At 37.5% G+C, this 13,118-nt stretch overlaps 1 protein-coding gene across 3 annotated transcripts in view; it reads left to right on the forward strand.

Moving 5' to 3' along the window:
* The first annotated feature begins 225 nt into the window (after positions 1-225).
* usp53a (ubiquitin specific peptidase 53a) overlaps positions 226-13,118 on the forward strand; it is a 32,019-nt gene continuing 19,126 nt past the window's right edge. Inside the window, exons 1-7 of one of the 3 annotated variants that reach the window (XM_023966012.2) lie at positions 226-644; positions 7,135-7,345; positions 7,437-7,750; positions 10,375-10,467; positions 10,614-10,748; positions 12,270-12,380; positions 12,852-12,934. In XM_023966012.2, the coding sequence (XP_023821780.1) occupies positions 7,610-7,750; positions 10,375-10,467; positions 10,614-10,748; positions 12,270-12,380; positions 12,852-12,934 (563 nt within the window). In that variant the 5' untranslated portion in view covers positions 226-644; positions 7,135-7,345; positions 7,437-7,609. Of the gene's footprint in view, positions 767-7,134; positions 7,751-10,374; positions 10,468-10,613; positions 10,749-12,269; positions 12,381-12,851; positions 12,935-13,118 lie in introns of all 3 variants that reach the window. The other 2 variants (XM_023966010.2, XM_023966011.2) reach the window with 2 other exon arrangements.

A 13,118-nucleotide genomic window follows, 5' to 3' on the forward strand; every position in this document is an offset into this window, starting at 1 on the left:
ACACCCCATAAAGCAGAGCTGATTACAGAGCAGAAAGCTGTAAAGCTGTAAAAACTGGAGGTAAAAATTGTGTTGAAAAAAAATACAAATTTACTGTAAAAACTGGAGGCAAAAATTGTGTTGAAAAAAAATACAAATTTACTGTAAAAACTGGAGGCAAAAATTGTTTTAAAAAAACCCAGCTGTGTGTTTGTGGTGAACTGGAAACTCCGGCTGCTTGTGTGCACGCGCGCGCCGTCGCCGTGGCAGCGGCGCACAGCAGCATGGCAGACTGCAGTACATAGTGTAAAAGGGGGCGGGGCTTGACATCCCCAGCTCCGAAAACATCTCTAATCCAGTATTTCAGGTGCCGAGGTCGACCGAGCGAGCATTGCTCACAGTGGCAGCGGACAGCAGCGGAAGCGAAGCGGAGTCAGTACAGTGTCCGAAGTGGAAATTAAGGTGGAAGAGAACTCATTAATAAAACAACTCCTAAACAAAAAACGGCTTAAAAAAAAGAGAGAAGTTTCCGCGCGGCAGCTCGTGGAGTAATTTTTTCCCAACTGAGAAACAGAATCGCTTCGCTGCTTCTTCTTCTTCCACAACACTTTTTGATCTCAAAGAGAATATTTCACCGCCGCTAATATTTTTTACCCGGCCAAGAGGTGAGTCTCTCTTTTTTTTAGTGTCGGTTTGTACGGCAACTTTTCCCCCCGAGAGTCTTGAGGGCAGACGGTCGCTGCGTGGGGCGGAAACGCCTGCGTACCTGGAGCTCAGGTGAAAACAGGTAGGCCTAGCGTTAGCTTAGCTAGCATGCACCCAGGCACGTTCGAAAACGTTGTGTGGAAGTTTCCAAAAGACGATAAAGAGTAGTTTTGACGCGGATTTTTGTTAACTTTGATGTTGGTGTAAACATAAAAGGTGTCAGTTGCCTTGTGTTATATAGGCCATGTTGCCATAAATAAGCTAAATTTACAACAATTTAACCGTATTTACTGAAAATTTATACTTGAGCTCAAGAATTCAAATATGTATACTGGCATATATTTAATCAATTTAAGTCATTTAAATTCAAACAATTTATTTATAACAGAACATAACTATGTTCTTAAATCGACAATAATAAGCTATAAGGATATTTTAATCAAATTTGTTGTTGTTTGATAAATAAAGTTCTATTCAAGACCCTTCCAGCTTTATTTTAAGTCACAATACTATTAATTTCATCCTCATTGTTGATGCTTTTGGAGCATTTCGACTTTTTTTCGACTGAAAAACTCAGAAGCAAAAAACAAAACAAATGAAATATATCTACTGGCATCTGTTTAGTCATTTTAAGACCCTCAACTTCAAACAATTCGTTTAAAACCGAGTAAAGCATACAAACGAGTAACAAGTACACAGCTTTAAAAAAAAATCAATTTCTTTCTTTGTGGTATCAATAAAGTTCTATTCAAGACATTCCCAACTTTATTTTAAAGCAAAAATCATAATGTAATCATCAGTTTCATTCTCATTGTTTATGCTCTTGGAGCATTTCAACTAGTGCTGAAAAACACAGAAACAAAAAAATAAATAAATAAATAAAAAAAAAATTGACCTTCTGCCAGGTGTTTAGTTAATTTAAGTCCTTCAAGTTAAACCAGTTTATTTAGAATGTTCAAAAACTCTAGGCATAAATTGACAGTTGGGGTATAAGGGCATTCTAAATCAATTTCCCTGTTGTGGAATCATTTAAGTTTAATTCAAGACATTCTCACCTTTTTTTCTTTAAAGAGCATAATGCAGCCAACAGTTTTGTTTTCAATGTTGATACTTTTGGAGCATTTTGACTAATACTGAAAACACGAAAATGCAAAATCAAAACAAAATAAAATACTTCAAATGCATCTTCTGGCATATATTTAGTCATTTTAATGCTTCAATCATAAACAAACTAGTTAAATTGACAATTAGAATGAATTTTAATCATTCAATTCCCTCATTGTGGGATCAATAAAGTTCCTTCCAAGTCCCCAACTTTTTTCTTTTTTCTTAAACGCACACTGATTATGCAATCACCAGTTTCAATTTCATTGTTGACGCTTTTGGAACATTGTGACCAGTGCTGAGAAACACAAAGAGGCATGCTGAAGAACCAGTTTTAGCGTCTCCAGCTCTGTGAGAATGTTGAGCAAGTGTACCCAGAATGGAAGTCTTTGAAATACCTGGAAGGTATTGGTCAGCTTTTTGCTGAAAGGTTGCAAGGAAACTTTTTAAGCTTCTGTGGAAAGCTTTAATACACAGCTTTACTTGAACACTATTTTTATTATTAATTGTGTTGATATTATCATGCTAGATGTCTTTTGGCAAGCTATTGTCAAATTTAAAACAGAGGAAGCAATTTTAAGGATGGAGAGGGAGGATGTTATCTTTCAGCTATGATTTTCTTTTTACACAGTTTGAGATCCTGGATTGTGCCTTTGTTCATCCTTTTTCCTCTGTTGGACATACGATTGTGACTAAGCTTGGTGTGGGTGACCTGTTCAGTTTCAAAAGACTGAAATTGAAGAGTTTCAGTGATCATGTTGCAGTGGCGAGAATCACTTTTCTCACAGGATGCCCACATAGGGAATAATATTGCAGTATGCAACCTGGAATCACGTAATCAAGTAGTTTTAAAGTTGAACTGTTCTTTTAAGGTTCAAGCATGCCGGATGATTTTGTTTTAGCGTTTTTTTAAGTTTTTGGAGCGTTCCCAGCAAACAGACGGACAGTAAAAAAAAAAAAAAAAAACATTGGAAAACTGGAAATGAGGACAATTTAATTCCATTATGATGTGTAACTCACGAGTCAGAGCTATTCAAAGTGTGCATGACCTCATTTGAAACTAAGAGCATGTGTTGCTGGTTGTTAATGCTAAATGAAGACATGGAACGCAGTGTTAATTTCCACTTCCTCAGAAGACATGGTTGTGAATTTGGCAGTAGAAAGCTCCTTAAACTTAGCTGGTTTAAGGAGACCACAGACACGGAGACTGCAGTTTTTTGTGATCCTAAACACTCCGTATTTATCACTTTGCTCAGGATATCAGTTTTTTTTTTCACATAGAAGTTGGATTTGTTGTTTTTCTTCACACATTTAGCCTTTTAGAATTAACCAAATCTAATTCAGACACCAGATTTGAACTTTCATTTTTGCGTCAGATTTAATTTGAGTTATTTTTAAACAACTTGAAGTGAATTCATTTGTTTTATTAGGTTCTTTTTTATGGCCTAGTGCACACTAGCCTGTTTGTTTTGCTCAGTTTAGGAGATTATAATGCAAACAAATAACTGAGAAGACTGAATTTTCATAGAATTAGCCACCCTATCTTCCATTACTAACTTTGCATACAGGAGGACAACATGCATTCACATCAAGAACCAATCAGGGTACACATTTATGCTAAATGTTAACTCGAACTATTTGGAGAAGTTCTCAAAGCAAAAACTATTTTTTTGGCACATCGTGCTCTTTATGAAACTTTCTTTATTCCTCTGATTGTTGGCTGTTCACTGCAAGCACAAGACTTAACAGCTAATAAACCCCTCTTGTTTTTAATTTAGAAAAAGATTAAAAAGACTTTAAAGACCAACCCAGTGTTCCCAGTGGCCATTTTTGGCTAAAAAAAACCAAACCTGTGTCATTTCTAGGACACTGAAATGCAATTTTGAGCTTAATTTTGTTCCATCATCAGAAAAATGCCACAAGAACATGTTAAAAACACCATTTTCTCTGCAGCGTGTATTCAAGCAACCATCCATAAAAAAAGTAAAACATCTGTAATTTGTTTTCATTAGAGTTTACGTCGGTCAGGACAGAAAGTTTAGCTTAATGCAGTGTTTTTTGCCAACAGAGTATTTACAGGGTGTTAACATCCACAAGAAATATGTAAACAAAATGCTGTCGACTATGACGGTAAAATACACTAAAACAAGATTTTCTTCAAAGCTCCAGACTACAGAAAGTAGCTTTATGCACAACTTGACCTCTAAAATGCTGTTTAAGCTGACAGACGTGTTATATTTCATCCTTTCGGAAGAGGGTAAATGTTAAATTCTCTCATTAGAGGCATGTGTTAAGCAACTTTCCTCCCTGCCGTGTTCTCGTGGTGTGCTCTGTTAGCATGAGTTGGCAAAAAACGGATCGATTCATCAGCAGTTCTTGGCTTTAGAGCATACGGAAGATCAACTGATCCTTTCTTAATGGGGCAATTCATCCACTTTTTGCTGATAGATGGGTTCAAGTCTTGGCTTAAGTCTGCGTTCACATCCAATTTGATGACAGTTTTGCTCATTTCACAGCCTCCTGAAAGCAGCAGATTGTCTTAACACTCTGGCTGACTCCTTGAAGGTAACACCAGTTTTGTCCTGACAATAAGGGGAAGAAAGGACTCATTTCTGGTCTGGACAATTCAGAGAAAGTTTTGGTTTACAGCGGAAGGCTGGACTTCCTGTTGGGAGCGCATGAGAGGACCAAGTAAAAAAGGTTAATATTTGTTTAGGTAAAGAGAGAAATTCTACATTTTTGGCTGAAAAGGTTGAGCTGGAGTTGCTGTTTTCTATTCTTGGATGTTTTTTGGTAAATTATTTTTTTTGCAAAAATATGTAATAAATGTGCCAATATAAAAAAATACAACAAAAAGTAAATTGTTACAACAAAATAGTTTTAAATGAGCAGTTAAATGTGATTCAAAATTTAAAGTTATAGGCATTAAAAAAGTGCTTTATTTTACCTTTTTTTTGAAGTAATACAGAAAAAATGTTTTGTTCTTAAATTATTTTACAGTTTATTTATGCAGCCTAAAAATAATTCTGTTTTCTTTCTGCAAAAAATAAATAAATAACGAAATCCATAAATTTTAAAGAATAAAATGAAACTGTTGGTGTTGTTTTGCCTTCAGACTTGCATTTTTTTTTAGAGGTTTCTGAATACCATACCGCAGATTTAACATTTGGCTGGACTTTGACCCAAACGAACTAGACGGTGCTTCTGATACACCGTCTGTGACTGAACACGGCGTGTGCGCTCGTCCCCGCAACCGAACCAGAAAAACCAAGGTGGGATTAGCAAAGTTATCTTATATCTTTCATGCCATTACGTATTTCCAGAAGCATTAAGACTCAAAGGGAAGAAAAAATCTAACATTTTTTAATCTTATATTCAAGTTGTTGAAAGAAACACAATTATTTCATGTACTTCTTGGCCTATGGTAGGCGATGATGCAAACCTGGCATTTGGACAAATTTGTCACGAGCCAGCTGAGTCATTTTCTCCACGCAGGTTTATAAACAAGCAGCAAAGATTTCATATCTCACTTAAGCTGCAGTAGATAAGAAGGGATCTGTTTTTAATTTGAATTGCAATGCTTGTTATGCTATAACATTACTGAACATAAAGTAGCAATTTTGCCAGGACCCCATGAGTGGGCCTTGTGCATTATTCCTCCCAACAAATCAGGGTTAATAAAGTCTGTGTGTTCACATCAATTCTACTGATCTTCTCTCAAAATGAGACGATGAAAAGTTATTTTTTTTTGGTAATGTACAGTTTCATTTTTTGTCATTATTGTAACAATTGACAAAAAAAACACACACAATGTGAACAAGTTCCCAAAGTTGAATTTATAGGAGAACTGGACTGAGTGAGTGACACCCCCCTTCCCCCACAGTCTAAAAGGGAATTACCTGCTGGTTCTAAGAAGTCGAACCCTACCTTTGTTTTTTTAACACGATCATACTAATTCAATTTTTTTCCTGTTTTTTTTTCTGTTACAAACTGGCCAATCAGGTACCTCCATTAAAAGAATGTGGTCAATGATACGTTCAAAGTGTATGATTGACAGATTCCCCCGAGCTCGCTTTCTATTGATAGTGTGGTTTTCTAACAAACTCACTCCTAATTGGTGAGAGCAGTTGCCATAGAAACGTTGACGTGGACCGAATCGGACCAATCGCTGCTTTACTGACGAGTTCTGGTTCTAACGTGGCGCCGTCTGTATAGCAGAAAATAGCGACTGAATTGATTTATTTTTGTTGGAGCTGGAAGTAAGTTGTTTTCCGTGGGTGGCGTTCAAATTCTCAAAAACGGTCATAGTTCTCAGCCAAAAGTTTGAGTTGTATTCAAAAAATGCAGCATGGTTGCATGCAGTCAAGTGCGAGCTTTCTCCTCAGCAGTTTAAACTATTGGATCATGTGGCCTTTTATTTAGCGTTGAAATAAACTTACATAGAGTCAGGGTGTATCTTCTAAAAAGGACGGAATGTCTGCCGGTAAAGTAAGTGGGCGTTTATTTTGATTGCAATATGTTCTCATGTGCTGCGATGTGTCTCATCATTGGTGATGTCATTGTGTGAATCTCTCTGACTTCCTGCTGCTCACAAATTGGTTTGAAAACGGACAGCAGCTCTTGAGCAACTCTTATTTTTTTTGCTCTGGCTAAGAGTACACAACCCGGTTGCACAACACAGAGCCCGAGTCTTTAGCGTGTTTAGTTAAATCCCGTTCAGGTTGTGGCTTTAGCGTCTGTGAACTGGCACTTTAGCTGCTTGGGCTTCCGTTTAGGATTCCTCAGATTCCAGGACGCCGTTGTTGTCGTGCAGGTTTAGACTGAAACTCGTGGTTCTATAGACTTTGACAAAAGAAGGGTTTCGTCGTTTGTGTCCAAAAAAAACCAACTGTTCTTTTGTTTTTGTTTTTTAGCTCTTACAACCCAAAAAATGCTTAAAGCTCACACATTTTTAATAGAGACTTATAAAATCTTTGAGTTTGCATTTCATGAAAATTCCTTCTGGTTTTAGGAGTAAGAAAACCAATGTACATTCTAAAAGGAACCTCAAGTTATAGATTTCTTTAGTTTGACGATGTCTACTGAGCAGAGGGTGAATGTGTAAGCTTCATTTGGAAGTTCAAAACGGTTTGACATTAAACTTGTCTCTAAAAATACATTTTTTAGGTATATTATTTTAGTCTTATTGCAACAAAAATTTGTCCATTAAAGATGTATCAAAGAAACAAAGAAATGCATAAAAAAGCAGAACTGTTTTACAAACTGCTGATTGTCTATAATTGATGTTGAACCCTGTTTTTCTTTGTCATTTTAAGTCATATTTTCTTTTTTTGCTTTTTTTCTCAGTTGGGACATATTTTCCAATCTTTCCTGGAGTGAAGCCTTTGTTGCAGCTGCTGACATACAACTACGGAGCAAAATGTTTTTTCTTTGCAACGACGCTCATTTTGTTCTGAAACAACAGTGAAGCTCTGACCAGTGGCATACGATGGTTGAGCTATTTTTCTGGATTCTCAAACTGCATTTTTTTACAGTAGAAAACCACTGATAACCAAAGGTTTGCCAAAACAAAGACTTGGACTTTAATTTTTGGGCCTTGTGTTTGAGACAGATTTTTTTTTCTACTGTCTGTCACTTCTTTTTACAAGGATTACAAGACAAAGTAAAAGCAGCTTCTTGGCGAGCTGTTCACATGGTGTAGAGGCCCATGTGTAGCAGGGCAGCTCCTACGGCTCGCGGGATAACTTAGCCTAGAACTATTGGGGCGTGGCTCCTTACCCCCTGACTAGCCCACCTGTCGAAAGGCAGACTCCATTAACCAATGGCATGGGTCAAGTTCTTCAAGAAGCGGGGCAATCTGGGGAAATCCTACCAGCCAGGGAGCATGCTGTCACTGGCCCCCACCAAAGGACTGCTGAATGAACCGGGACAGAACAGCTGTTTCCTCAACAGCGCCGTGCAGGTCTGAGTTTCTCTGTCTCTTTGTTTGTTTAGTCTGCACTGATTCCAAAGTTATTTAGGCTCTTTAGTGAAATAATTCCAGCTGATTTATGATTTTTTTTTTTTTAATAAAATGTTTATCCTGAAAAAGAAAGTTGGAAAGCCTGCATTAAGACTAAAGCTTCTTTAGTAATTACACTTGGTAGAATCAACTGACATGAGAAATTTGAAATATTTTTTATTCTTGGCTGCATCAAGATTCAAATTTGATCACATTTTAAATCACAAAATTCCATTTTAAATGAATAAATAATAATTCTGTGTTGATGGAGTACACAAAGAAAGTAAAAAGAACATTTTTTTTTTTACCTTTTTAATCCTTTAACATCGATCTCATGGCCAGGTTTAAATCCGTTTTGAGCATCATATCTTTTTATTATTTCAGCATGTTTAACACAGTTCATCCTTTTCTCTAAAGTCAGATGCTCAATAAAAACACTGTTGAATATTTGAACAATCGTAACAAATTATATATCCAAGTAAGTTGGACCAGTAGACCCATTATAATCCTGCTGCCCCTCTTGAGCAGTAGGAGCTCACAGCCAGCCAGTGGCTGTGGTGCAAAGGTTGACCGATGATTGGAAGGTTTGGTTGTCGCCTTGCGCATGCAAGGCATGCGTCAAAGTGTCCTTGGGCAGGACACTGAACCCCACATTGCTGGTTATAGCTCCTTGTGTTTCAGGAATGCCACATTACTATAAACACCTTACTATTTAGACACACTTAAGTTCTGTTTGTGTTGAAGTGTACAATGAAAGTATTAAACCTCTTAAGGATAAAAGAGGGAAATGACCCTTCTAGAGATTCAACTCTGTTACAGCAGCTTTTAATTCATCAAATCATATTTTGTTACACTTATTTGAAACCAAATTTTATGTAATGATTGTGCATTGTGGTTGTTAAGTGGCCGACTTAAGTGTGGTATTAGATAATATGCCTTGGATTGACTGCAGTAATCCACTGCAATACTAGTGTGTTTTATTGGCTCCAAGTTAAAATTATTTTCCTAACTATGATAATTTAACAAATGGAGAAAATTGAAAGTAGGTTAAAAAACAACAAATGGACTTAGTTCATTTTTTATCATTAAATATGTTTCACGTCTACACCAAAAGGCTTTTTCAACTTGACTTAACTTCGTCTATGTTTTTAGTCCCACTCCAATCTTCTTTTGATCTTTTGTTAAAGGTTTTTTCGGTTGTCTTTTAATTAAGAATTTGCAGTTTTTAGGAAAAACAAAACAAAAACTGTTGTTTTCTAGGACATTGTCTCTGTAGAGCGGCAGTAGTAGCTCTCCTGCTAGCTTACAGCCCATCAAACGTTACTAGTGCAACAAAAATGGTGAGTAGGGCTGCACGATATGAGGAAAACTCACGATATTAGTGATCAATATTGCGATGACGATATAACTTGCGATAAATGAACAAATAGCAAAAAAAACAAAAACATTTCCATTTCACTGCAAAAGTTGAATTTAAATGAGAGTCAAAATACCTTAAATTATTCTCCAAATGACCCTCGTCTAATTAGGAGGGCAACATCTTACATAATCGCTCCATGCGATTGGTGATAAAGAGATTAATTAAATTCATTAAATAGTTCAAGTTGCCATAAGATGGTTTTGGCACATTTAAGGTTTAACATTTATTGCGATTTTTGCCGACTTTTGCGATATGGATATTGCACAATTTGAAATCGTGATAACAATAAATTTACGATTAATTGTGCAGGCCTAATGGTGAGCAATATAGGAGCTATCCAACCGTATAGTTTTGAGCCAGACACCAGCTCAGACAAGGAAAACAGGCGTACATGGATGTTGTCGTCTACAAGGATCCATCAGAATAAAGCAGAGCAGGTAGCTTGTTCCCCGCCCAGTTTATATTCCACGCAACAAATATAATCTTCAAATAAAAAAAACATTAAACTGCATTTTTTTTAATCTGCTCCTGATTCACAAAAGTAAATACTCAAATACACTTTGAAGCTTAGAAAAATGCCACCAGAATGTGTTTAAAAACACCAACAATATGATTTTTATTGGAGTGGGATCTTTAAGCCTGTTAATGTAGACTTCATCGGTGCTGTCCTTAATAAAAACAACTCCACCCTCTCAGTGCATGACCATTTCCAAAACGGAAATTTCCGAGCTGAATCACTACCTATATTTGTCAGCTTAAAAACCTACTTTTTTTTTTTTTTTTTCACCACTGGGGAACAGACTGGCGGGAGAGATTAGTACAGCAGTCGCTGTTGGGTCACTCTTGGAGAAGAGGGTGACTCAGAGGTTCAGACAAGCGATGAGCTGATTGAAGATGATCATTACATTAGGCTGTTAGGAAATGCTGACCTCATCGCCGCTTGTTTTATGACCTTGAGATGCATTTTTTTTGGTATGTGTTTCTACTTAAACACTCCAAGGATGTTTGATTCTCTTGCATAATAATTAAATTAAGTCATTTATCTTTTAACTTTATTTTCTAAATATTTGTGAGTTTTTGTTCTATATTGGTTGGTGTAACCTGTACAGACGCAAGCACAGCGATGCTAAACTCTCACTGTCCTTTTTTTAAAATTTTTTTTTAGGTACTATGGCATCTGGACATCTTCAGACGAAGTTTGAGGAAACTACCAGGCCACTTCTGTCATGGAGATTCCTGTATTTTCTGTGCGTTAAAGGTAAGATCTAAGTACAAAAAGTACATGTGTGCTGATCTGGTCATATTTCCAGCCTTTGTTCTGAGCAGTGGTTGTGACATCGGTGCTTTCAGTACACACAATACCCCTTTGTCCATGTCTGAGCCACTTCTCGTTCCCTTCTTTAGGGTATTTTCTCCCAGTTCCAGCAAAGCAGAGAGCGGGCGCTGCCCTCTGACAACCTGCGTCACGCCTTGGCAGAGACCTTTAAGGACGAGCAGCGCTTCCAGCTGGGCTTCATGGACGATGCTGCAGAGTGCTTCGTAAGTTCCTGTGGCAACTTGGGTGTCATGAGGGAGAAGTGTGCGCACGCTTGTGTAACGTCGCTGCGCAGTGAGGGTAAAGCATGGCAACAAACTGTTTGGCGAGGTCACTGAAAGAGCTTCTGTCCCCCCTCTTCCCTCCGTTTACATCAAGCCCTGCCACAGTGGTGCTTCAGATTCATATCACCATGACATGTTATGTAAGCCTCATGTTTGTGCCCGGGTGTGTGTGCTTCGCACTATTGCATAGTACAAAAATGTATACCCAAACGAGAAATTTTACACCGTCATTGTTGGCCTCTTCAGGCTGTCCAATTAGGAGGAGAAATCTTGGAAGGGACAATTTCTGTATTTGTATACAAAGTTACAGATTTCTGTGTAACTCGGTTGATTAAAAAAATAAAATAAAAAGGATCTCAGGTCATAAAACAGCCGTTTCTCCTGGCAAAATTAACTTCGGTATCCTACAGTTTCAGCCAAATACGTCAACTCTCCAGCTCTGCTCACGTACAATTCTTTAAAGTCATTGATTTGCCATCATGAAGCATGTTAATGTGTTTATTTTTCCACACAATGTCATGAATTGTCTAAAGTCCCTTTAGCACTAAACTGTCAGCACAATAAGCGGCTTTCACACCGGCATTTGTTTAATGACAGATGCATGAATTGGAATTTTGAGTGAGTTTTGGAATCAAACACATGAATGAGTTTAGTTTTTATTTATCAAATGTAATCAAACTTTATACATAGAGCCATTTTCATAGATGTATAACACCAAATGTTTTAAAAAGAATAAACATTTTTTTAACCTAAAAACCAAAAAACAAAGACCTTCACACACAAACCTTGTAAAACACACACAATGCTCACAACCCCCTGACCCCCCCACACACAAAATAAAGAAGCATAAAATGACATATAAATGAAACTATATTTTGCCCCCCCCCCCCACATATTCATAATGGACGCTGCCACTATAAAGGCCTGATTGGCTTTTTTAAAACGTCTTTCTCTCTAGTAAAGAGGAGATATACGCTTATCATTTCAATTTCCACCATAGGAGAAACTATCACACAAGAACTAGGTTGTGTAAAAATGTTGTTGCTCCATAAAAATGTATGCATTTTATCCTGAGATGTGATGTTTCCATGTTTTTGTGTCTTACTCTGGTTCATTGGCTGATCCCACGCAGCCCTTCGATCTAACTTATTAACATGTGATGCACTAGCAACTCTGTGTGGAGCACTGATGCAAAGGGCCGGTGTCAAATAAACAGCCTGTTAACTTGAGCTTAAAATATTTACTTCCTCACAGTTTTAATATTTAATAATCCCACTGTCATGAGGTCAAAATAACAACAAACATGGATTTTGGTTTAGTTTTCATGGCAACTTTTTTTTTACCATTTATCGAGAAAGTTCTTTACAAATTAACAGAATTGTTGATTTTTTTCTTCTTTCTTTTGTTTTCTATTTTGGAGGAAAGCCCGTCATAAGTAATTTATTCCCTCTTCTGTCACAGGAGAACATTCTGGAAAGGATCCACCTGAACATCGTTTCCGAGGAGACAGATTCCTGCACGTCAATGTCTTGTATCACACATCAGAAGTTTGCACTGTCACTTTATGAGCAGGTCAGTAGCAGATTTTAATGCATTTTGAATATTGGAGCATTCATTCTGAGTTAGGTGTTCATTTATTTAGTTTATATAAATGCCTATCGTCCCTTATTGTATGTAGTTTTATGGATTATCTGAGCACTTTAACCAGCTCTAAAGTAAAAAGTACCACACACACACACACACACACACACACACACACAGGCGCATGAATCACTGCCTGAGACAATAAAAAGCCACTCCATCATGTTATGACAGCAGGTTGCCCCCTGTAGAAAATGCAGGGTATTTCCTGTGGGATCCTACAGTGCTGAAGCAGCAGAGTCAAATGTATCAGATGGTGCAGACAGAAATTTCAGCACAGCCTAACAACCAGCACCCTGCCCTTTGGCTCTGATCCCCATCATTGACTCAGTCTCTGTCCCCAACTTGCACTATCTCAGGATCGTGCTTTTCTTTGATCATGATCCTTCTCTTGTCTGGCAGTCTGTGTGTCGCAGCTGTGGGGCGTCCTCCGACCCCCTGCCTTTCACAGAGCTGGTGCATTATATCTCCACCACTGCACTCTGGTAAGGCACAGATTCTTTGTCTTCATTTTTTATTTTTTTTTGCGTGTGTGGGTCGACACTTTTCATGTTTATATTTGCATTTTTAGGTTTTGCTGACTTTTTCTTTACTGTAATGTTTCCTCTGCAGACCTTCTGGGACAAAACAATAAATCTGTAGATAAAACACGTCTGGATTATTTTGATT

Source organism: Oryzias latipes, chromosome 18, assembly GCF_053564925.1.
Source record: "Oryzias latipes strain Hd-rR chromosome 18, Olatipes_Hd-rR_3.1".
Taxonomy (NCBI): domain Eukaryota; kingdom Metazoa; phylum Chordata; class Actinopteri; order Beloniformes; family Adrianichthyidae; genus Oryzias; species Oryzias latipes.